The 25,846-nt window shown below is 44.6% G+C and overlaps 1 protein-coding gene across 5 annotated transcripts in view; it reads right to left on the bottom strand.

Annotated features, from left to right (window-relative positions):
• Positions 1-254: 254 nt before the first annotated feature.
• casz1 (castor zinc finger 1) overlaps positions 255-25,846 on the bottom strand; it is a 74,231-nt gene continuing 48,639 nt past the window's right edge. For 2 of the 5 annotated variants that reach the window (XM_041945545.1, XM_041945544.1), the window contains exons 3-19: positions 24,573-25,473; positions 22,605-22,670; positions 19,846-19,942; positions 17,226-17,390; positions 15,464-15,636; positions 13,861-14,729; positions 10,205-10,337; positions 9,781-9,844; positions 8,597-8,760; positions 8,143-8,265; positions 7,738-8,058; positions 7,430-7,628; positions 6,451-6,622; positions 4,732-4,880; positions 3,622-3,859; positions 2,380-2,730; positions 255-1,611 (exon numbers count right to left, since the gene is read on the bottom strand). In XM_041945545.1, the coding sequence (XP_041801479.1) occupies positions 335-1,611; positions 2,380-2,730; positions 3,622-3,859; positions 4,732-4,880; positions 6,451-6,622; positions 7,430-7,628; positions 7,738-8,058; positions 8,143-8,265; positions 8,597-8,760; positions 9,781-9,844; positions 10,205-10,337; positions 13,861-14,729; positions 15,464-15,636; positions 17,226-17,390; positions 19,846-19,942; positions 22,605-22,670; positions 24,573-25,473 (5,462 nt within the window). In that variant the 3' untranslated portion in view covers positions 255-334. The remainder of the gene's footprint in view (positions 1,612-2,379; positions 2,731-3,621; positions 3,860-4,731; positions 4,881-6,450; positions 6,623-7,429; positions 7,629-7,737; positions 8,059-8,142; positions 8,266-8,596; positions 8,761-9,780; positions 9,845-10,204; positions 10,338-13,860; positions 14,730-15,463; positions 15,637-17,225; positions 17,391-19,845; positions 19,943-22,604; positions 22,671-24,572; positions 25,474-25,846) is intronic. The other 3 variants (XM_041945546.1, XM_041945547.1, XM_041945548.1) reach the window with 3 other exon arrangements.

Raw genomic sequence — 25,846 nt, 5'->3', positions numbered from 1 at the left:
GAATTAAAAATAAATTAAAGTCAAACATGCACGCACACAAAAAGACTGATGTGTAGTAAAATGCTTTACATTGCTGCCCCGTGTGTAAACCAGGGCCTAATTCTGTGTGTCTCCGTTCATATTTTTTAATGCATAATTGAATTAATAATGTTGGTCATCTTGTAAACATCATAATAAATCATTTTGGGCCGTCATCTTCTCCACGCTGTTGTTTTTTGTTGTCATCTGAAGTCTCTAAACATGATAAATGAGGCCACTTTCATTTTGTTTGTTCAAAGTACACAGGGTTTTTCTTCACTTCCTACAGTCACTGTTAGTTCTTGTTTTTTTTTTTTCATGGACCAACGTCTTGCTTTTCCAGTTGGGAAGTATCAGTGTGGTTAACGGAAGCATCGAAACTCTCGCCATTGTCCTTTTCGCCATCAGGCTCTGCCGTGGAGTCGTCATTTGAGTCAGTGTTGAGATCCTCCTCTGCCTCCTCCTCTTCCTCCTCCTCCTCTTCCTCCTCCTCCTCCTCCGCGTGCGCCTCTTCCTCTGGCGACAGGTCATCTTCAGCCTCTCCGGATGTTCCCGTGGTGTCGTCCTGAGCTGCCGGCAGACCCAGCGGGGGTGCGGGGTTGTGGCCGGATCGTGCTACATCGTGCTGCATCTTCTTGCTGAGGTCCAGTGAGTCGCTGAGACCCAGGCCGACCGCGTTCTTCAGGAAGAACAGGGAGCTGCTGGTGTCGGTGCTCAGGTTGAGGGAGCTGTCCAGGCTGACGGAGGATGGAGGGTATGGGTGGTTGTACTCAGACACGATGCCGCCTGTTTGGTAGAGCATGGAGTGAGCGCTGCTGTTAATGGTGCGGGACAACCCGTGCAGGCCGCCAGGTGAGGAAGTAGACAGACCCATGGAGACCGGAGGGACCGCAGACACGCCTCCTCCCAGGTGGTGCACCCCTTCCTGTTTGGGCGACACAGACGGCAGCTCGCCCCGCTCCTGCTTCTCATGCTTTCTCTTGTGGGAGTCCATCTGGGACATGCCCACCACCGTGTGCTTGCACTCGGGGAAGGTGCAGTGGAAGTGTGAGCACTTGAGCTTATACTTGCAGTCGGGAATCTCACAATCAACACTGGAGCTGAACTGGCAGAAGCCGGCAGCGCTGATCACATCTTGCTTGCCGTGGTGCTTGCGATGGGCCGTCACCTTGGTGCTGTCGGTGCAGCGGAAGCCGCAGCGCAGACAGTGGAAGTGGGTGCTGTTGCCTGAAAACTGGCAGTCAGGGAAGTTGCAGCTGAGTGAGGATTTGAAGCGCTTGAAGTCGTCCAGGACCAGGTTGTCCACGCGGTCGTGGTGCTGCGCGTGCTTGTACATGTGGGTGCGGCCGCAGAACTTGTAGCCGCAGTTCTCACGTGTGCAGTGGTAGTGGGTCACCTTCAGAGAAAACTGGCAGCCCGAGTCCTTGCAGTTCTCGTAGAGGTCATAGCGCCGGAAGCCCTCCAGCATCATCCCCTCATCCAGCATCTTACGTGACGATGCGGTCTTGCGGCGCTTGCCGAACGGCGACATGTCCTCGATGATCCAGAAGCGCTTCTTTGAACCAGTGGCTGTGGGAATGGAGATGGTGTTGCCTGAAAGAAAGGAAGGAAGCACATTAAAGAATAATCAGTTGATTCACAAAGTAAAATCCACAAACTACAAGCAAATTACATTGCGAGGCCGCCCTAGTTGAAACTCTAATGTGCAACCTTACTCAGCGAGAAGTGGTTCACAGCTGAGTAAGCACAGAGAGCCACAAATTTTTTTATTCCTAATTCCCAGAATGATTAAAGGAGGGGGAAAATGATAGATTGACTTTGGAACATGACACTTTTACAGGGTGTCTCCAGCCTCCAAACAGAGGCAGAGCTGTGGGTCTTAACCAACCCTCTTATCTCCATGTTGTTTTATGAGGGGCACCCACCTTTTGCAACACCCTAGGGTCACTGCTAATGATGTGATCCCTGTTCTGCAAGACAGGAAGCAGTGGGCCTCGATAAAACTTGAGGCGTGATTAAAATAAGAGGCTGCTGATGCAGTCTTGTTAATGGAAGCTAAACAAGGCCCAGGCTTTATACTACAGGTGCCAAATTTACTGCTGTATCTCTAAATCCTAGCAAAACTAAAAGTGAAAACACACGGTGTGCGAGAAGTTATTATACACATTTGGTCTGTTACGGTACCCACTCAGTAAGCATGCACGTTTCATCAGTTCTACACAAATGTTGCATGCTGGAAAGCCCCTTTTCTTTTCTCGTCTTTCCACAACAATTGTGCAGAGAAAGGCTGGATCACACAGTTAAATGCTGCACAGGACTCAACTGACAGCTGCAGTGTTGGTTTGCGCCGGGGATAAGTACCTGCAGCATCCTGAACTATAGGGACGTCATTTTTAACCGGAGACGGAGTGGCAATGATGGGGCTGAAAGCTGGTGTGTTGGTTGGCATGACAACACTCCGAGTGGCTCCCAGAGAGGCGCTGAGCAGAGAGTATGACAGACAGGATGGAGAGAGGATGTATGGGAGTGAGGGGAGAGGAGGTCGGAGGAGAGCGGGAGAGAGGGATGGGGCCTGGGATTGGAGGCCAGGCTGAGGAGCTGAGGGAGGAGGTGGTGGTGGTGGGGGAGGAGGGGAAGAAGGAGGTGCATTGTGGGTAGCGCTAGTGTCAGCAGGGGTGGTAGGAGCAGAGGTGGTGGCGGGGTAGCCTTGTCCTGGAGAGACAGGTTGACCAGAGAGGGTGAAGGACAGACAAGAGGGGAAGAAACACACATACAAGGACACACACATGCACACACACACACACGCAAATACAAGGGCCAGATCACACACACACACACGCGCACACACACACACACACACACACACACACACACACACACAGAGAGGGATGGGAGGTAAAAAGGGAAAGATAAAAGATAAGAGAATGATACAAAATGAGGGCCATTCAAGACAAGTAACCCAAACACCAGCCAAAACAACAATGATGAGAGTAGTGGATCATATTGGCAACACATGGAGAAATGTGAAAATTACAGGCAGGCTCAGATTTAGAAAAAAGCAGAGGAGATCACATTTATTCAGTAAGTTTGAGGGAAAGGAGGTCGCTGCTCCTTTCCTGTCCTTTCTCCCACAATCCAACCCGCTAAAAGTGCTAAAGTAGACATAAAGCCACAGGGATGATCTCTGGCCAAAGGAAAATGTAATAAGCTACATACAGTGCAATAACTCAGACTACTGATGTACAAAATGGATGTTTTATGAGGATGACCAGGCAAACTGCAGAGGATCTTGACCACGACTCAGAACATAAGAATACAGCATTGTCATCAACCCCATAAAATATGACTGATGTGTCGTTATGCCATTGATTATAAGCCAAACTACTAAATCATGAAATACGTGATTGAAGAACGTACGAAATGACAAGTTGCTGGTTTTCTGGGTTAGGCAGCTGAGTGTGGACTGGGTGAAGCATGATGTGTGATGCTGAATGTAAGAAGAGAAAACCTTTCACCTAAACTTAATCAAAGTTCTCTAAGCTGACACTTAGAAAACGCTCAGTTTTTTTTTCCCTTTTTATTTTATTTTTTACATATTCTTACCTGATGGAGAGCCATCGTTGCCTACAGGTGTGCTGGTGCAGCTCCTGTCCTGGTTGGAGGACTCGGAGGAGAGGCCCAAGGGGCTGGCCCCGCCTCCCATGTAGTCCATGTAATCATCAGTCTCATCCATGATGGCGGAGGAGAAGCTGGAGTTGACACCAGACTGGTTGGCTACAGCCCCGGACATCATACCGGACGCATGCTGCATCTCATCTGCCCTCTGACCAACTGGCATCACCTGCGAAACAATAAATCTTCACTGAAGAGGAACGTTTGGCACAAACGTCTGAGAAAATAACGTGTCATTAATGCAGGTGTTGGCTCTTGGCGGACGACCAAGAATTTCTTCTGTATTCAAAAGCATTCTGAAGGAATGAAACCGACACTTCTGTCATATGAAGGCTTCAAAATGAAAAAAGAACAAACAAAACTAGAAAATCCACATGTCTAAATTCAGTACAGTACAGAGCCGAGGCTGGGAAACAGAGTACGCAAGTGTGAAAAATTGATCAAAAGAATGCCATGAGTGATTTGTCACTAACTGGTATGACAGCATATGAGTGGGGCACATATCTGGTGTAACAGAGCACAGAATGAACTCTTTTACCTGAATCTGACTCACAGAGCAGGAAGCACAATAGTGAGGTAAACCTCACTGTATTTGAGCTAAAATCATAATTAAAAAAAAATCTGAAAATGAAAATCTGTTCTCAAAAAAGACATTTTGCAGTGAAATGCTCAGCTCATTTGAATTTTTTTTCTCATTTTTCTTTTCAGTTTCTATAACCATACGGTTTCTCATCTTCTTGCAGCAGAAACCGCAACTAAAACATGATGTGTTTGTGGGACCACACAATTTTGGTGAAAATACACTTTAATTTTTTTTTCGGAGCAAAACCAAAATCGCTGAGCCTTAACAATGGGAAACTAAATCTATGCTGTGTAAATTCAGCCTCTCAGTGAAAGGGTGTGTGAGGCACTTGGCTTTGCTGGAATGTGTTTCAATAAACTTTTCAGCACCTGTTTTAGCTCACTGACGTGTTCCACACGTATTCTCAGATAATTACATTTTACAGCATGCGTCAGATGTCACCGTTTGTGTGTTCGTACCTGGGATGGGACTCTGTCAAAGTTCTTCCCCAGCATCCGCCTCATGTGTTTGCGTGCGTGTGAGGTCATCTGGTGCTTGAGCAGGAAGGAGAACTGGCAACCCTCGCGGATGCAGTGGAAGTGACTGTTGACTTGGTTATACTTGCAACCTGCAAAAAGAAAGCGGTGACAACTGTAAATTCTGCATTCGCAGATTAATCTATCTTTGGCTCGTTGAGAGGCGTCGGAGAACAACTCCTGCACTAAACGCAATATCATCAGTGAGACGGTGTTATGATTAGATCAAACGCAAAGTGAAATATTTTTAGGTTTTTTTAATTTCATGATATAGCTCTGACAAAAGAGGGATCGGGTTTCAAAGTGTTTCAGAGTGTACATGTAGGAGGAATATTAGATCACTCCAGTGTCACACTGAGCAAGTCAAGGCTTCTGTGCACTAAACCTGTGGAGCTCTTTTATTACACTGACATGCTTTATTCAATTAGGAATTTACATAAATAAATTCTCATTTTCTGTGGGCCAATAATGCACACACCCCTGCAAACCAAAGTAAATATACAATTATTACCATATTAAATTCATTTTTCAAAGTATCTCTATTGTCATTTTTCCTTTTGTTCTCCACTGTACTGCTGTCTGCTTCATATTCTTCTGTTCTTTTCTCGTGTTTTAACCGGTCTACCTCTAATTGCTTTATGATTTCAAATTAAATGAATGTTTCGTTTTGTGTCTGTTAATCAAATACCATTATATAAAAGCAGGCAGAAATAATTGAAAGAGTAACATGCTGGGCAGGTGCTAGCATGTCAGTAACCATGGCACCCAGTTTAAGAGCACAACACGTCTGTGTCATCAAATAGCTTTTGCACACACAGTGTTTTAAACACGCAAAGTTGAGCAAATAACAGTAACCCCCGTGACACGGAGGGCCTTTTGTGAGACAGAAACCAGGTAACATCATCAGCGGTGTTCAGTTTAATGTTGCTGCCATGGATACTGGCAACCCATCAATTCTTTATGACTGGAGTGCTACCGATGGTAATCCTTTCTGTTTTTTTCCCCAGCCCAAACAATACAGTTGGCAGATCAGGCTGGGGACAAAAAACAGCTGTTTAGGGCCTGTTTTTGTTTGCTTTTGTTTCTGCGCTCTGAAAAGCTTGTGTAACCGCCTGAAAAAAACAGATCACTTTTAATTCATTTCTGTGTGATGGCAGCGGTGGCTGTGAGGCGCAGCTTCAGAACACAAACAGGCTAAACCAGACAAGCCGGATAATTAACAAACACAAACCTAATTGCTCATTTCTGACAGGGGCAAAAGGAAGAAGAAAACAACCTGGATGTGATTGCCCCCTTTGACGTTATTGCTCATATAGTACAGGCAAGACTACCTTTGGGACTTGAGGTGCCATTGTGAATATGCAAAACACAGCAACAAAACCTATGAGGCAGACTTGTTTCATGCCTCTTAAACAACTCACAACGTACGACACTGTGTTTGCCAACACTGGTCTCTCTCCCTTTGTAAACACAGAGAATATCCTCTTGCAACATCCACTGAAAATCAATCTACATCTTTCTCAATTTAATACCTTTAATCCACACACCTCTCCCGGTGAAATATTATCAAAAGGTGCGGTGTTTAGACACGGAGGGCTTGAGATGTAGAGGCAAAGACAAAAAGGCAAAAACTTTAACAGGATCAGAAGTAATTTTTCTTACCCAGCCTGCCACACTCCTCCCTCTTGGTGAAATACTTGAAGCCATTGGCGGCACGGCGCTCTGCCTTCTCGTGCTTCTTGACGTGCCACGGCAGCTTGGTGGTGATGTTAGTGACAAAGTAGCAGCCGGGCCGCAGACAGTGATAGTGGCCCCTCATTCTGAACTCGCAGTGCTGCAGAAGAGGCACATCATTTCCAATTTCATGAGTCAAATGTGGTGAATGTTTGAAAGCCAAAGGAGTTGATTAATGTTATTTGATGTTTCTTTGTGTGCAAAGTTAAAGGAAGCACTACACGCAGTTTCTCTAAAAGCATAATCAACACCTCCCAGTCCCTCATTTTCTGGTCATTTCTGAGTATGATGACTTTTTTTGCCAGGCTGCCCACAAACACCCCTCCTTTCTAACATGTCTGTACACCACCATCTGTTTGTGAGGCTCAGATCCCTCAGGACTGGGCCAAATAAGATCTGCTCCGTTCAGGAGATGGAGACTACGGGGAGGAGGGGAGGGGAAGGAGGAGGAGGGGGGGGGGGGGGACTTTTTGTGAGAGGGGTGATTTTCGACACATTAATGAATTCATTTAAACGGTTTTCCAAATACGGGCTCATGAGAGCAGGCAGGGGCTGCCATTTAGGTTTCATTTGCGAAGCATTCCCCTGATTTTTGCCCTATTCCAGACAGCCTTGTTTACTGTGCAAGTGACAATGATTTATTGGGTAATATCAGCTAAATTGGCCTTTTCTGAGAGGAGAATGCGGCAGTCAAAATGACATCATTGACATATAAACAGGCATTACTGGGGTGAGTCGACTGTCTTTTTCAGCAGAGATGGAAGACGGGGAGCAGCGGTTGTGAAAGCCTTGAGTCAAATAACCTCAAACACTGGTCTAATAGATAGCATACTTCATGCTTAGAAAACTCTGGGAGATGACAGAAGGTGATTCAGCTCCTGGCTGAGTTATCAAGCCGCACACTCACCTGGTTGGGACAGAGACACTGGAGAGAGTAGTAGGAAAACTGGTCACGGATGTTGACCAGGTTGTTGTTGGGGTTGATGTGGTCCAAACAGTGGGACTCAGCCTTGCCAGACGTCTTGCACACGTACTTGCAATTCCCAAACAAGCAGTGGAAGTGGAACTTGTTTGAGTACTTACAGTCAGTAGCCAAACAAGGATCACTGGATGAATAAAAATGGAAAACACAGTTTAATCAACACTTGGCCTAAAGAGGAAAACAAACACATTGTAGTGTGATTTAAATAAGACACAAATAAATGTTTCTCCTACTTTTCCTGGAACTGCAAGAAACCAGGTTTGACTTGTGGCTTAGCATTCTCCAGGGAGGTGGTGGCCAGAGGAGAGTTGGCCGGCAGGTTGGGCATCGAGGCCGGCATCTGAGGGATGCTGCCGGTCAGCTGCTTCCAGGCCAGCAGGGAGGGAGGAGGGGAGCTGTAGCCACCAGAGGAAGTGAGGTGCGCCACATCCATGGAGGGATTGTTGGCCATAGAGACGGGAGCAGCAGGCTGCAGAGGGGCTCCCTCCCCGGAGTCCTTGCCCTCACCGAACTGAGGCTCTGACTTTACTTTCAAGGTGGCTCGGAGGTGGAAGCTGAAAAACAAGGTGGATGCTTATTTTTATGTTGATCAATAAAGCCAAAACCTAAAATGTGGATCATACCAGCGTGACACTCACTTAGCATGTTTTATGGCCCCATCCACAGTGCTGAAGAGTGCACCACAGTCCTCTACCAGGCAGTGAAAGTGCACTTTCTGAAGGAAGTCACACTGAGCCTCACAGAAGTCATCTACGTCAAACCTTAACATAGATAACGAAGACAGTCAATTTACTGGTTTCTCAACTGACAAACACTCAGAGGACGGCTGGATCAAGTCCTCATTTTACAGTAAGTGTCGTAGGTCTGTCGTACTGTAAGTCATTACAAATTCCTGCAAGACCGGATTCTTTAGGTTTTAGGGGATTTCCAATAATACAAGTATGTGAGGAATTGCATTTACAGAAAAAGGCCTTCTACTGTATGAACAGTACTTTTAAACACCCTGACTGTTTTCTCACTATCAAAATGAATGAGTCAAGTCTAAGTGAATCAAACTACAGTGACTCTCTGCACTTCCTGCCTGTTTTATACCTGCGGAGGTATGTCCTCCAGATCTCAGTGGGTTTTTCTGCCATGGGCCTCTTCAGGACCCTGTTCAGATACTGTGCTGCCTCTGAGGCTGTGCTGCTCTGGCCTGCCTCCAGCTCTGTCTTCAGGTTCATGGTGTTGAACAGGCCAGGGTTCACCTGTGACATCTACAAAACACACAGCACATAAACAACCAGCTGCTTGGTTAGCAGAGCATACGTAAGCTGGGCACCTGCATATGTTAGTGAGGTTCTGAGAGTTAGCACACACACACACACACAGACACACACCCACACACACACACACACAAATGTTTTGGCGAGGCAAAAAAGCACAGCCAGATTTATAAACATCCAGGCTTTTGCTTGAGTGCAGGCCAAGCGCGTTTGCCAAGCGTCCTCTGGGAGTAACTGTTAACCCTTTTATGTGATGTGGTGGCTTGAATCAAGCCCCTAAAAGCTGACATGACATGAGGAGCTGTTGGACAACAGGTCTTCAAGCTCCTCCACTGTCTGGGTTTAATGACTGCTTTGAGGAGAGCAACTCTGAAGTTAAGCTCTCCCGGGGAGAGGTGAAAAAAGATGACACGTGCGTCGCTGTGTGGAGGGGAAGCGCGGGGGGAGGGGGGTTTGATCAGTTGGTGAGGGTAGAAAAAATGGAGGCTGATCTGTCATTACACCATCAATGTAATGGAAACCACCCAACGCATTTGTACCAATCAAATAAGATGTATGATTAAGACAATGTCCATTTCAAACTACACAAAACCCCCCCACACATTTCCATTTCCATACGCTAACATTTAGCGTGGTAATAAATGAGGGCAGTGCCTTCCTGCTTTTTTTCCTCCTCTGACTTTTTAATCAAATAATTTACAAACTCTATAAATAAATGTAGAGCGAGGCGGGGGAAGAAAAAGTATAAAGGAGGAGAAAAAATGGACGGTGAGTTCAAAACAGCTCATCAAAAAACAAACATCTCTATATATCTGGCACGACACCCAGCTACTGCTTCATTATATTAATTTGTGAGAGGTGCAGTGAAAATTACACTGTATGAAAAATGGCTGGAAAATTTAAATGATACAAACTCATCTTATTAGCGGTGAAACATTAAAAAACAAACAGGCCCCTCCGTGTCCCGCTAATTTGTCTTTGGATGAAAGGCGTTTGATGGATGGATCTTACCTTATTCATAAGCGAGGATAAAAGAGATGTATTCCCTGGTACAGGGTGTCCATTTGATTCATTACTGGAACAAGGAAAATGAACAATGTTTAGTCAAGATTTGCATGAGAACAGTAAATATTACTATTTATCACACAAGGTGTGCCTGTATAATGAAGAAGAAAAATGCTGTCTTCTTAAGAAATAAGATCTACTGTGAGTTGCAGGGAAAATTGGAGTTGAAGGTTCATATAAACATCCTTCTCTCACAAAAACTAAGAAATATGTGTTGGGTTTTCTAATTGTATGCACAAGTATATCAATTTTTGATAAGAATGCCAAGAATATAGAAATCATCTATCAATCAGAGAAATCTTATTTCCTTGTTGATTTATTTCTGAATATATGAGATGAATTTACAACAACAATCAGGTACAATGTGTACCTGTGGTCTTTTTTGCTCAGGTCCAGGCTGTGCTCCTGCGTGGAGTCTTGGGAGGCCCCGGAGTTGGCGTCCACTGGCTCCTGCTTCACTTGAACCAGATTGAACTGGCTGGCTGAAGGCAGCTGCCCATTCCCTGAGGATCAGGCCAGAGACGCAGAGGAGAGAAGAGACAACAAAGTTATTGTTGGTCAGCATTATTACCCCATGATGAGATCCAATCTGACTTCTGTCCTGGCCCGAAAAGAATACTCCGAGTGATAATTATTGCGAAATTATGTCAGGCCGTCAAGCCTTTTAAATGGTGATTGAGAGGCGGGAGATATGAGGGAAAAAGACTCCTTTTTCTGCAGCACTTGTCACAACTCATTTGCCAGGCTGCCTCTTAACTGGTCATTAAGTGAGATGCTAATGCTGAGGGAAAGTGGCAGTCTCAGATTGGCCACCCCCCTCCCTTTCCACCTTCCCTGGCTCCTCGTTGGCCTGACAACGGACGGCAGCCAATGCCACTGAGCGTACCCACAAGGAACAGGGGTGCTATGTCGGTCAGATTGGAGATGACAGCCAATCGGATTGGTTCAAATAGCGTGACCTCTCGATCACATTCTCCTCCAAATAGGTATTCAGTGGATGCTGTGAGCGAGGACAGGAGTGCTGAAATGAAATAAATAAAGACCAGAAGATGACGTGGGGTAAAAATGCTGACAGGAAGGTGAATTCTGCCCCACCCCCGATCCCCAAGGGATTGAAATATTAATTTGTCCTGAGGCTACACAGAGAAAGCAGGGCTTTCGGTAGACAATAAGTGGTGTTTTATTTTTTAAGAGTAAATATGAGTGGGAGGGGTGACCCTGGTGCAGCCTCTCAGACACTGTAAGACTGGGGAGTACCAGCGGCCTGATTGGTTTGGTGAGGAATCTGTTGTTTAGGAAGTGGAGCTGGTGCTGAGGGATAGTGACAGGCAAGGTCATGGGCAACCAAGTGTGTGCCCTTGGCCCTCAGCCTGGTGAGGCCCCTCTTCTTTTTCTTGCTGGGGAGAAAACAAGCCCAGCCTACGTAAGGGGGAAACCGACCAGAGTTTCCCCCCTGCTACAAGATGACCCAGAGACATATCAGGCAGAATAGGAGTGGAAAAGCCAGTCTTGGGCCTTGTCAGCTGAAAGCTAGATGGAGATGGGGAAGTGTCAGTGTCAGTTCAGTCTGACAATGGCTGAGGTTGGAGGGGCTGGAGGTGGGGTCAGGGTGGGGCTAAAGGAAAACAGCAGTCAAACAATTTTGCGTTTGGTTTGAGGTCACTGAACGCTAACCAAGTCTCCGTCCAGTGCGCCACCCCTCCCCCCGACTGGATACGAGTACACCCAAAATTAACTAGCCAGACAGACCCTGCCTTGTCATTGACAATTAAATCAACACTCAGACCAAATGAGAACACATTATATGAAGAGCAGCCACTCACTATAGGATCATCAGCCAGATTAAAGCATTCCTTCACCATATCAGAGGAGAAGTTGACTGTTTAAGGTGGATTATAAACCATAAGTCTCTTATTCTGCTACACATCATGAAGTTATTTTTTTCTATTTACTTCCCAAAGAAGGAGAACAAATGAGTTTGACTCAAAGCAGCTTCTTTCTGGAAATTATCCAGGAATAATGTATCACCATGTAATTACTCTGGATAAGATACAGAGCTTGTGAGAGATCATTTGTACTGTGTGTCTAATTAGTAAACCCTTCAGATGCTTGAATCTCAGGGAAAAACACTTAGGGGTAAATTAGAGCAGAACATTAATAAAAAAAAAATACTGAGCGAATACTGAAAGCAGAAACAGGAAAAATGCACAATACCAGTACAGAGGTGAAGTTTCACAACCCCATGAAAAAATAAACACTGTGAAAAATAGCCATGAACACTGTGACTTTTCTCACACCTTTCTGACAGAGAAGCACAAACCACTTCCTCCCCATTTTAGCCCCAAATGTCCTGTTCACACATTTTATGAAGCAAATATGAGAAACAAAACTGCAGCTACCCCCTCCATCCTGCATGTGCACTGAGCTTTTATGATAAAGAGTCTGATTGAGCCAGAAGAGCTTATTTCAAGCCAGCTTTGTTATCCAGCAGAGAGATCTGAGATGCAGTCTCTCAGTGAGACAACGAGAGGGGTGGTGAAGGCACCATCTGTGGAGGCCCCACCCTCAGCGGGGGCCTTCCCAGTGTTCAGACTACCTGCTGGAAGCCCAGAGGTGGAGCTCAGCCTGACAGCCTGGGCTCAGCTCGGCTCCCCGGAGCAGCTGCCCCAGCTCTCTCACAGGGCCTGTCCTGCTCCAGGAACACCACCAGGAATTGTAATCCTTCCCAGTCCCAACATCCGGAGATGCTCCCCCTTGCAGCCCCATTTACAATCCGCACCCCACCTGCTCAGGCTCAGCACAGGAGGCCCCACTGCTACCGAATGCAAGACTGTGCTCTGCAGTACATTATAAATTTAATGCTTTAACTTCATTTTCATTTTCAGAAGCTTTGTTTAGAGCAATATGATAAACATAGACAAGGCAATTACCTCCAAAATTTATGTGAATTGTGTTTATGCTAAATAGATACTGACATGTTTTTGAGCGAACAGAAGGTTTCTAGAAATTCAAAAAGTGTGTCTTTGCTGATGCATGCAAGTGTGTCTGAGTTCTTGTATCAGTGAAAAAAAGCCTCTTTCTCAGCTCTGGTGCATTGAGTCATTTCTGCCTGAGTGATTTCTGTTTTTTTATCAGTTTGCATAGAGGATACGGAAAAAGAAAAAAAAAACAACAACATTTTTTTGTTCTCGCAATTTCTGAACTTAATTTCATTCCACCTCCATTTGCTTGGAACGGGCGCAGACACAGATAAGAGACCAATGATGAGGAAACATGTTCGACACAAGCCCCAGGAGCCCCCACTCCGAACATCATAAGAGACTTTTACAGGCTCTACTCTCCCCTGTCAGCGCATTTATCTCCAAATGGATTGTGGGTATCTAACAAACGATCAACACAATAACAAGCCCAGAGCAGAGGACCATGCCTCCGGTATGTCCCTTTAAGCCTGAAAGCAGCAGTTTTTCTGCCTTTCTCTCCACCGTGGGATAGTGATAGAAATGACCTCTGAGTGCACTTTCTCTTCTCTGGCTGTAGTGGAGTGAAGTCCACACACAGAAAAAAAAGGATGTGGCTTTTAGTATACAAGCAGCATATTCTCTTTGGACTTTGACATAGCTCAAAAGGTTATTGTTTGTCATATATTTTAATTATTCTGTCTCTAAATAGACTAACAAGCAAAGCTAACCTTTACAGTTGACTATCAATTTTTTCATTTTATTTTATAGAAGAGGAATTATTAACAAGGCTGTGTCATAAATTAATCTGTCCATTATTTTTAGATTAATCAATTCAAATTGCTTGTGTTGTCTGACCACCATTCCAGAACACAAAGATATTAAATTTCCCATAATATCAAACAAAGGAGAAAATTTGCACTTGAGTAGCTGATATATTTATTTGGTATATTACCTAAAAATTATTTGATTATTCAAATTGTTGATGATTTTCTTTGACACATTGTTTTCCAATATGCACGTATCCACACAAATGATGTAGATTGATGACAACTGTGAAGTGACTGACCTATGTCAGGGTTGTTGGAGGGCTTCAGGGCAGCAGCTGCCAGTCTGGCCATCATGGGTGATATCAGACCTTTGCTTGCTGAGATCTTCTCCATGATGGACGAAGTGGCAAAGGAGGTTGGGGTAGAGGCCATGGCTCCGTCTGCCCCCGCTGTGGAGCAACCTTGGGTCAGTGAGTCGGTGGGCATGGAGTGGGCCCCAGAAGATACGGCTGATATCAGGCTAGCGGCTGGCGGAGGTGGTTGGAGAGGCAGCCTGGGCATGAGGGGGAAGAATGGGTTGGAGGCGGCCAGAGCGCTGTTGGAAAGAGCAAGGGCCACCGGCATGTTGCTGGGCAGGGCCTGGGAGAGCAGGCTGGGCATACGCTGGCCCGCGCTGGACAGCGAGGGAGCAGGTTTGAGGGTGTGGCCCGCTGTTGAGGAGGAGGAGACAGCGGTGGTAGGCGTGGCCAACAGGTGCGATACAGTAGTGGACTGCTGGGTCGTAGGCGAGGCACTCAGGCTGGAGTTCTTGCTGCTGATGGCCGAGAAGTCCATCAGGTCATCGTTGCTCGATTCCTCTGGCTCATCCTTCGGCGCCAGGAATGTGGAAGAGAGGCCCATGACACCAGAGGAGCGGATGTGCCGGCGCTCGTGTTTGCGCTTGTGGGAGGTCATCTGGCTGGTGGAGGTAAAGGTGAAGCCGCAGCCTGAGCGGATGCAATGGAAGTGGTTGGTTGCTTTGCTGTACACGCAGCCCTCATACTTGCACTCCTCATACTTATAGAACTTCTTGAAGCCATCTTTGGCATAGGCATCATCCTTGATGTGGTAGCTCTTGTGCTTCTCTATGTCACACTTGTTCTTGAAAGTGAATGTGCAGCCTGGACGCCTGAAAAAAAAAGGAAAATAAAGGGGAAAACATAATTGGCTATGATGCTCTGTTACAAAGCCATCTCAGTACCTCTGTGCTGTTGGGTGCCATGGAGAGGGTCCACATGATTCAAATACTTCACAATGGAGGAATGATAACTGAGGCGGTTCAGTAACACAGCAGCAGCTCATTGACACGTTGCCACCTGCAACCTTTGCCAGAGGGATACAATCCAGGGAGGGAGTTTGAATCAACCATGTGATTCTGTATCTCTGTATCCATTGATAACAGTTGTGGTGCATGCCCTTCAAAATAAGAGCTTGATGCAAACTAATGCAATTTAATGCATTTCAATACAAGTGTATTTTAATTATCTACTATGTTCCAATATATATTGCTTTTTCTTTTTTCATCTATTTGTGACTCTTTGATGTCAAAAATAATAGAGGTGCAGGCAAAGAAACAGGCATTACTTGAGCCATTATTCGTGATTTCACTTGTCGTGTTATCATTTATCTATCTTTCAATAAGGAACGAAAAAAAGAATATAGTTCTTTTTTTCTGCTACTCATTTGTTTTTATGCAAGTTGCCATTATAGGACTCTGCAGCTACAGTAAGTGTTGTTTGAAATTAATCTTTAATATCATAAAAAAAAAGAAATGAAAATATAAGAATAATTTCATTTTATGCAGTATAATTAATGTAAAAATTTTCAAAGTAAAAAAAAAAATATCCCATTAGGCCTGTTTACCTGCAGTGGAAGTGTGTTGTCTTCTGGCCGTAGAATTGACACCCCACCGTGCCACAGTCCTCAGTGGCACGAAATCTCTGGAAGCCATCATTGATCAGCTGGGCATTCTTTTTATGGAAGTTTTCATGGGTCATGACATCTGAGGTGCTGGTGTACACCTTGCTGCAGCCCACCTGCAAAGCAGAGACAAAGCATGGTAATCGAAAAACAAATTCTGAGCCCACAGCAGTCATGAGAGTTTCAGTTCGCAAGAAAGTCTAACTCATAACGCAGGGCTTTAAAGAGATGTCATATACTGTACAAGCTATACTGACAGGAGCTCAGTGTGGTTAAAGAAAATGCTGGTGGCCTAGAAATGGGTGGAAGAAGGTTGTTTTCACACGTTCACAATTTGATTTGTGGTAATGTGCACCAGAGCAGTACAAGTTTCAAGTGAAACCTGTGAATTGGAAACAATCTTGTCAGTGACAATTGGAAAAAAGAAAAAAAGTGACTGAAACAAGCAGTGGTCACAGCAGGTAGCTGAAACTACAGTACCTTCCTGGCAAAGCTGCCTTTTAGAAAATGAAATTCATATTTGGAGGGTGATGATGCAGTCACCACAAACTTACTGTAACTCTGAGAACAAATTTCAAAGGTGGAGGGGGCAGAGGAAAGCAGACGGGAGAAAGATGACTGTCTTGGTCTTTAGTTTAAAATGTTATGGTACTCAGGAGACCTCAGAGCCAACAGAGGGGAAAAAAACAGGTAATGTTTGAATTAAAACCAGCAATTGTATATCATCCCTGGCACTTTTCACCGGTACAAACCGGGCAACTTCTCCATATTGAGTCAAACAATGAAAAAAATGCCACTCTGTTTTTTTTCCCCCTAAATCAAGGGAGCCGATGCCAACATCTGCAGGTTCTCAGGGACTGTTAAAACAAGGGCTGAAATGTCCTAATAACAATTACGCCGTTAGAGGGGTTTAAAAAAGAATATATCTCAAGCCATCCTCCGCTGTGCTGCTGCCCTGCCGGCATGAAAGCTCTCGGCACAATGACACATTGAAAATAAGCAGATGTAAAAAATTAAACAAATCCAGAAGGGGGAATAATCTTCAACTGGCTGCTTGGTACTAAAAGATGAAAAATGTGTAGTTTATATAAACATCTTACTGAATTTTATCCATGCCAATTAAGGAGTGAGAGAGCGAGGAGGTGGGGAAAGCACCAGCAGCCTCACATGTATTCACCCTTCTTTTAATTTTCTTTCACTCACTGTAGGACACGTTGCGTCAAACCGCTTTTTAAAGACGCTTTGGTGTAAATGAAAAAAGTTTGCAACTCTTTATGAGTGGCCTGATACCCCAGATCGGGGCATCATCGACTTCACACAATGCAACTCCTTTTTCACCTGTGCTATGTTATAAACTGACCTGAAATGATGTTATAGCTGCAAAAATGTTGCTTCAAGGCTCTTAATTGGAACAGAACCAGGGTCTAGGCTCTATATGGACTGGGTGTGATCTGGTTTACTGAAAACTACATTTGTTGGGTGGCTCTGGACTGTAAAGGGATTGACGAATTTATCCCCAAAATTATATTTCACATTTTTTTGCTGCATAAGTGGGTTTTTTGCAAGGGTAATGCTTAAATGTGTGGCTATATTTGCAGATATTTTACTTTTCCTTTGTGTGCACGCATGCCTGCTGTACGTGTTTGTGGGTTTATTGTGGGTATGTGTGTAGGTGGAGGAGGAGGTCTGGTTCTGTGTAGTGTACCTGCATGCAGTGGTAATGGGTGCTTTTTCCATTGAGGTGGCAGCCATGGTAGTAGACACTGCAGTCGTCCAGGGGGCTGAAGCGCATGAAGCCGTGCTGCAGGGAGTTGTCCCTCTTCTTGTGCATGTTGTAGTGCCTGATTACATCCTGCTTACTGGTAAACCTCTGCAAAAGGGGAGGGGGGGGGGGGGGGGGGGGGTGTACGGCAACAGGTTGGTGTTTATTTAAACCAGTCACAGAATCAGCAACAAGTCACTTTATCTCTGTGGAAGCAGCAGCTGCAACCTGCAGGAGCCAATTGGCAGTTAGGGAGGGCTGTTCACACTGCAATGGAGAGGGCCAGGATGCCTTTAAACATGACAGGTTCTGTGGTTATTGATTTACTTTCCATATCTCAAAGTTGTGTCCTATCCAAATGCAGCACCAAAGGCTCTGGGACTTTCTGAGCACAGCAGAAGCTTCCACATGGAACATGAAGTATGCTCCCCATACACCCACTGTCTCTGCATTTTGTTTTCCCTTCCACCAAAATGTATTTTTTTAATTAAGATGAATCAATTGACATGCAAGATCACAGTTCTGATGTTTCTAGCTCTGGAAAAATTATGTTCCATGCAGATGGTTTCTCAGACGTGCACAGGGGAAAACAGAAGACAAAAGAAACAAACAAACAAGCAAGCCAACCAAAAAACGTTTTCCCTTTCAATTCGCCGAGATATGATTCCATTTTTAATTAAAGCATTAACACTCGCTTTTAGTGAAGGCTTCGTCTGTAATGATGAGGAAATATGCAAAGAGACCTGCCTTCTAAAATTACAAAATAAATAAATAAATAAATAAAATCCCTCCCACACCCAGGAACAGGAAGGGAAAACAGAAAAGTCACTCCACAGAGACCTGCAGCAACCAAATCTGCTGTAATTGGGCTTAAGCTGATGTTACAGAAACTGTAACAGGAGAGGCGCAAATCAATGAGACAGTTCTGTCTTCAATCCATATTTATCTCCAGTTGAGGGAAAAACATCAGAAAGAACTATTCTAAAAAGCAACTAATTGCTGTACAAAGTAGGGTAATTGCTTTGTGTCATGTGTTCCACTCACGCACAAGTAAAAAGCTAAGATCTCACACAGCTGTTCATTCCCTTGCTCTTGGCCTGTTTCCCACTGCATATTTCTGAGATGTTTGACTCCTGTAGGAGCAAACACTTCATTAGGATTTTTAATCTGACTGATGAATGTTTTGGATTCATCACATTATAAATTATTTTCCTGAAAAAAAAGAGCTTATTTCTGGGCTTTGGGCTTTCTGGTACCTAATGGTTAATGATGACCGGAAGATAAGTTGAACTGCGGTCATGGTACATTCGATCCATCAAGCCGTCCAAAATAGGCCATGGAGAGAGCTGACTGGGAAAAAGATCTCATTTTCAGTTGAGTGGTGATGAAGGTTGGGAGCCACTTGCTACATTTATTTTAGGATTCCCACTAGTGTGGCAAGATGCACACTCTCCCTCATGTACAAGCCCATGAAAGGAGAATGTTAAGACTCAGCCAATCGCCCAGTGCCTGGCAGTGGGATAATATTCCAGGAGAGTGTGTCATGTAACATTTCATGAGTTATCGCTTTGAAAGGGGCTGCTCATCATTGCCTGCTTGTTTTTTTCAGGGTATTGACATCCCCGAGAGCTGGCTTCCTAAGCATATCTGTGTTTCCACGCAACGCAAAAGCAACAGAGAAATGTGGACCTGACCGTGGAAATTGCCATGATAACCTGAACTAACACTCTAAATAATGACATGAAATGATTTTCCTTTGTATTCCTCCAAGAATGTGTCCCATCAGACTATGAAGTGGGATTCATGCAGAAAATGAAAGCTTGGATCTGTAATGCTTTTCACCACATAAACAATATTTATCGAGCGGTAATCTCTCTTGATCAGGAGCAGACAAAGGAGATTACAGCTGAAGATGGCTTAATTCAGAAAATTGTTAGGAAAGGAAGGAAAACACACACAGCCCTAGCTGTGCATGGATTTTTGACATCTTTGACAAATCTTCCTGTGTTTGTCTAACTCTCTGAGGCCATATGCTTCAGCAAACACAAGGCCTGTATTATGATCTGCTCTGTGTTTTTTCTCTTTCCTGTGCCATACATGACAACTCCTGGGACCAGGACAAGACTAATAACGTGAAAGGGGATTAGAGGCAGGCCCCCAGTCAGTGGCAGATGTCTTTAGAAAAAAGTACACATAGATTATAAAAAGAGCCATATTTCAAGCATATTTACAATTAACCCTTGTGACGAAAGGCCAACTGTCAAAGACCAACTGTGCCTGGAAAGAAGCCTGCAAGCTGAACGGATGTAAACAGCCATTGTCTGTTGAGCAAACCAAAGGCCAAAAAAATTTTCATGAAAGTAGACTTTGGCTGGGTGTGACCGCTAAGAGATGACGCATTATACTGTTTGTCTATCCAAGGATCACCACGTCCCCTTTGCCCTGTCCTCAAGAAAAAGATGATTAGCTTTAAGTCACCTAACCTAACCTAAGTTTTCAGCATACAGGACAAAATGTAAAATGTGTATTTGGATGATGTTCAAAAAAGTGATAAAGTACTCACGCTCACCTGGTAGTTACACTCGGGGTCCATGCAGTGGTAATGCTCTCTGTACTGGTAGGCACAGTGCACATGTCCACAGTGCTGACTTCCAGAGAACCTGAAAACCAAGTTGCACGACACATTTCAACATTTTAACAGTCACACAGAGCAGTGAGTTAAACCGGCATCAAGACTGGGAACACATCTGCGCTTATCGCACAGAGAACAGTCACAGGGATGAAAAAGCTGAATGATAAAGCAGCTCGGGAAGATGTTGGCCTGATTCAAAAATAATCAAAAGCAATTCAAGAATGATTAGTGCAGAAATTATTTGAAATACCAGGAACGGCGCAAAATGAAACAGGTGAAGGAGTTTTCAAAGGCATTATGCTCGTTTCACCTTCAAAGTAACACAGCTCACACCTTCAAACTGACTTCTGCTTTCCACACTGCTGCAACAATTTACCCGTCTGTCACACCAATTTCAGCCAAATTAGCTCCATTTATTTCCAAAGCAGCCGTAAGAGACACTTATTACACAGAAACCCTTTCCGCCGACACGCATACACACGCTCACTCAAGGATCGGGAACCCCATGACTACTTTATTTCTCAACGCTGTGAAAACCCTTGTCAAATCAATGCACAGTTCTTTCAGGTTAACCACAGTTTTACTCTGTGAGGAAAAGGGTCAGGTATCCTGAGATGTAAGCGCAGCTCTGTCTTCTTGTCACCCCAAACCCTTTCAATCTCTCATCTGGAGTCCAAAAAACAGATTTTACTCTGGTGCTAGTTAAAAAAAGGCTTCTGCTTGCTACAGTACAGCCACTTTTACGGTGGTGATTATAAGCCTGACGATGATGACTGTTAAAATCCTCCAATTACCAGTGAAAACACACAAATAAACATTTGCACTGCTGCTGCCAAGAGCTCCATCTGCTAGTGCAGAGAAGAGGGGGAAAAGGGGGCTAAGTAATATTTTTTCCATCTCTCTTTCGGTTTTTTCCTTGTTAGGATTATCCCAGAGCTGCATTTACAGATCACTTTGCTGAGTTCATTAAGCTAATTGAACGGCATATCCACTACTCTTTTTAAGTTGGCTGTGTGAGTTTGTGTGTTTGTGTGTGTGTGTTTGGAAAATGGTGATGGGGTAGAGGGGGCTTTGGGAAGGTTTGATGGCTCTTTTAGAGAAGACAAAACCAGAAGCCGAACTATGCGTGTGCACACAATAAAGCCAACATATGTCCCAAGCATTAGTGTGTTGAATACTCTTCTTTCACATACGTACATACATACACACACACACGCACATTTACACTTACGAACACACAAAGCCCCCCCGTTCCCCTGAGACCATGGCCCACCCCTCTGCTCATTGCCCAGCTGTATCACTTTGCCTCTGGACAATTCCCACTTGCCGCGTCAGGGGGCCTAATGGGCCGCTGCTATTCAGCAGCAGATTAAATATTAATATCGCCACGATACAGAGATTGCAGCGCATCTCCAGTTACAATAGAGATACACAGATCAAAGTGCCGAGGCAATAGCGGGTGCATGAAAACATTTAAAGAGAGAAAACTGCAACTAAACAGCATGAGGGAAGCTCTTTAAAACAACAGACTATAGTGTGGTGAGGAGATGAGGAACTTTTTTCCTGTTTTCACAAGGGTTGAGTATGAACACGTTTACAAAGCTGGTTTTTACTTATATATGTAGTTATTAGTGTGCACTCATTAGCCGCAGCTCCAAAGAGGACCCTCCCCCACTTCTACCTCCCCTCTCGGTGCTACATTTGCCCTTTTTATGAGCCCTCCTTTTCCATTTTTTTCCTCCCTCCTCTTCTATCCTTTCTCTTTTTTTCCCTACCCCAACACGGAAATTGAAACTGTATCTGGGCTTATCTGCAGCCTCCCCGTGCATCAACTGCCGAGATGTTTAGACAAATTTTATGCATTATGCAGCGCAAATATCAAAACAGTTCTTGGCAGTGCCAGCAGAAGCCTCATTAAAAATTCCTTAATTAAATCTTCTTGCAAAATGTAATCAGTCCAAGGAAGGGGTTTTGTGTGTGTGTGTGTGTGTGTAGGAGAGGACGCGCGCATGTGTGTGTGTGTGTCTGTCAGTGCCAAGGCTTTGATTTGTGCCCTTCATGTTATGGCTTGGAGAAGTAATCATTAACGCCAAAGCCACTTTGGCTTTTCAAATGTTGTTTTTCTCTCTTTTTAAATGGAATAAACAAACAAGTGATAATCACCTTTCTAGTATCGGCTCAAAATGAATCCAGAATGGGGGACATTGTTCTGTGTCCATTGAAACGCAAGATACCTCCCCTCCCCTGATGTTTTTGTCTTTGTTTGATGTGAACCACTGACTTTTTAGATCAGTCGGCTCCTCGTGTGTTCAACAATAAACCGTTGAACTCAAGAAGAACCTAAGCTCATATCCTCTCTGTGTCAGTTAACAGCTTATACTACAGAGTTGCACAGAATTATGTTCTCCTCAATGTTTTAGTGTTATGCACACCATGAGTATTTATTCAAGCAGTTACAGTAAGCTACCATCAAACCATTTCCCTTTCATTACCCCTCATCCTTCTACTTCTCCTCAGCACATAAATTGCAGTCTTTTCTTAATCAATTTACTGCACACAGAACCTTCTCATGCCAGTCTACGGTGCAGTTACATCACTGAATAAAACACACCATCAGAGGATAAAAAAGGGTTCATCTCTGCTTTGGGTGTATTTTTTCATTGGTGTAACACATTGAGGGATTTGCATACCTGGCAATATATTTCTGGTAGAGGTTGATGTCATCGCTGGCGGGTTTATCTGGTGGCAGGCCATTCCTAATGCAACAGCAAACACAAAAGAGACAGGATTAATGGTGAGGTTGCCCTGCCTGTTGTTAATAAAAACAAACTGACACAATATTTACTTACAAGCCGCTCCCAAACTTTGGACTATCAATATACATTTTCTTGTGGCATAACAGCGTTTTCATGTGCCGTATGAATCAGGCATTGAAGGCGCACACTTTGATGCATGGTCTCCCAACCAATGAAAGGCAAAATGCAGGAGCAAAGGGACATTAATCTTTTATGGGGGTATTTTGGTGAGTGCTCATATGCAAAACTGGATAATGGGGATGTAGAAGAAAAGCTCTGAAAAGGTCTTTTCTGATAATCTCTAAGGGCCTTGGCTCTAATAGTGATGTCAAGTTGTCTCCAATCAGTCTGGACTCAAACAAAGATGGAAGACAACAGTGCAGCTTCAAATGCATATGGATCAAGCTAATCGACTTAGTGCTAGTTTCGACTCAATTAGTTTCAGTTCAAAATAGGAAATCAAGAGGAATTTATCATATTAGAAAGGCGTGCTGAGAAAGGCGGTGTGCTTTTTGTCACCTGTGATGTGAGTCCCTTCATGAAGCAGGTAGCAGTACTGCCTGTAGAATGACATAATGTCATAATACAGTCCTGGTTCTGCTTGCTCCCTTTCAGAAATGCCATTTAGCTCCATGTGAGCAGCTCCACACGGGGGATGACCTGAGGTTAATCTGGCCCAGAGGGGAGGATGCGCTGCCAGACATTCTCGCTAGCACCCCCTCTCCTCCCTGTATACAAGCACCAGACTGGGTCAGTTAGCCAAGCTTGCAGCTCCACTGAGCCCCAACCTGACAAAGGCCAAAGCCTGAGGGAGAGGTGCCTGAGGGCTCTTGAACAGTGTCTTTGATAGGTCTTGACTAACTAGAGACAAGGTCAAAACCAATCAAACAGACTCTGGGAGCTGTTTCCTACTGGTAGAGCACACGACTGTAGGCTAGCTCCCCAAACCCCTCGTTTGCTTCCTTTAAAGTGCACTCGTCAGGCAGTGTAGAGTCGGCCCCTGTGACTCGCCGGGAGGTTAGTCATGGCTCCAAAGTAATTAAAGGGAGAGTTGTTACACCCTAGCCAAACGAAAAAAGTCAGTCACTTTGCGATGACTGTGCTAAATCAGTCTCCACGGAGTGCTACAGCGAGTAAACACTTCATGTGCCTTCGCAACTCATCATGCCGTGGATCTATTGGGCGCTATGCGCTATTTCACACTACATTCCTGTTGGCTGCAGTGGAGGTAGCAATTACCTTTGCGTTAGGCTAACTGATTCACAGTAGCAGTTAAGTGTATGTGAGCTTCACATCAGCTCCAAGGTGTTCCACTGGAACTTTGGAGTATTTTCAATCCACCCGTAAACTTTAAAGTGGAATTTTAACGTCAAGTTATGGAATTTAATAGCTGTTTTTTATGTGCATGCATTGTCCTGGTGCAAATAACTAATTCAGTATCTCACATGACATTTTTGTCAATAAGCACAAATCTCAGTTATCAATATGAGACAGGATGAGAAGCAATGGGATGCATGCTGTCATTTCTTCCCTGGTCCTAGTCAAACATGTATCTATTCATACAGGCCACGTCCATTTCCAGCTTCTCCATTTTGAATTTTTGCGCAACATTTAGTCCACCACTCCACCTACAAACTGAGTCTGCAGCAAATGTAACAGACATTGAACTGCTAAACTTTTATGTAAAGTGACTTATTTATAACTTTGCACGATTCTTTATTGTACAAAACTCTAATATTCCTACAAAAGATTTAGATATTCTCAAAAAGAATCTCTCTATTTGTATTTTGATACAGATTAATAACTTGGCAGAGCCCTCTGAGTGCTTTCTAGTTTCATATTATGACATTTGAGAAGACTTACTTAACGGAGGACACAGTGCCTGTGGTGATGGAGTCAGTCTTGGAAAAGCTTGACTTTAGGTAGTCAGAGGCATTGAAGCTTATGTGCCCCGTCTGGTCCATTGTGAGCCCCGGGGCAATGCTGGCCCCAGCTGTGCCTACAGTGGGGACACCAGGAGCTCCCGGGTTTCCTGGTGCTGTAGCGAGGACATTGGGCATCAGCGAGGCCTCGGGATTTCCTGGCATTAGCTTCTGAATTGTTCTGATGTCATACTTCGAAGGGCGGCCCACTTTGCCAGTCTTAAAGGCGATGGCACCGCCCATGTCAGGGTTGCCTTCACCAGGCTTGAAGAGGTGCAGAAACTTGACGTTCTCCAAGTCGTACTTAGAGGGTCGCTTGTAAGCATTACCGTTCTGCTGCTGTAGACTCTCACCCATCTTCAGCTTCTGAATGAAGAAGTCATACTTGGAGGCTCGGGATGCCATGTTCTGGATGTGAGAGGGATTTGGTGGCTGAGACGTGCCCAGCTGAGGTCCTCCTTGTGGTTTGTGGTCCAGGCTGGAGGGGTAGATCTGTGCCTCGGCCCCTGGGAGGCATCCGGAGGTCTGGAGCATGGTAGTGCTCTTGTCTTGGGCCAGTTTTGAGTTGAGGTCGTCTGGTTTGGGTGGGGAAGCATGCATGGGCCAAGGTAAGGTCTCGCCGGCTTTTAGCTTGCGAATGTACTCTTCGTACTTGGAGAAGCGGGCACGCCGTGAGGCCTCCTCACTGCTGAGGGATGAGGGGTCTGAGGTAGCGGCTTTGAGCTTCTCAAAGCTGATCTTCTTGGTCAGCTCATCCCTTACCTGCTGGTCATCATAACCGAACATTCCCAAAAATTCATTCATGGTGTTGGCTGCATAGTCACGCAGGGCAGATGCTTCTCCTGTGCAGAGAAAAAGAATGGTGAGCTTGATTGTTTGTTTGCTGTTTTTCTTTTTAAAGCTGCTAACTGTGAAGTTGAAAACTTATTGAGTTTAGTAAACCTAGAGTCCCTCACTGATTACTGTGATTACGTTTTTTGACTTGCTAAAACAGTATATATTAGTATTTTCATTTGAAAATGAACCCAACTTGACTCATTGCTCTGAACAACTTAATCAGTGGCCAAATTCATGTCACTCAATCAATCCACCAACTACTCTCTTGCTTCACATTGACTGATGCTCGGTTGACGAATGTCACACTGTCCCAATGATTTGTAGCAAAAGTGCACAACACAGACTATATTTGACAATTTATTCATTTGTTTGGCATCA

This window comes from Chelmon rostratus, chromosome 10 (genome assembly GCF_017976325.1).
Source record: "Chelmon rostratus isolate fCheRos1 chromosome 10, fCheRos1.pri, whole genome shotgun sequence".
Taxonomy (NCBI): Eukaryota; Metazoa; Chordata; class Actinopteri; order Chaetodontiformes; family Chaetodontidae; genus Chelmon; species Chelmon rostratus.
The sequence above is the reverse complement of the archived record's forward strand: the minus strand, read 5'-3'. Positions and strand labels throughout refer to the sequence as shown.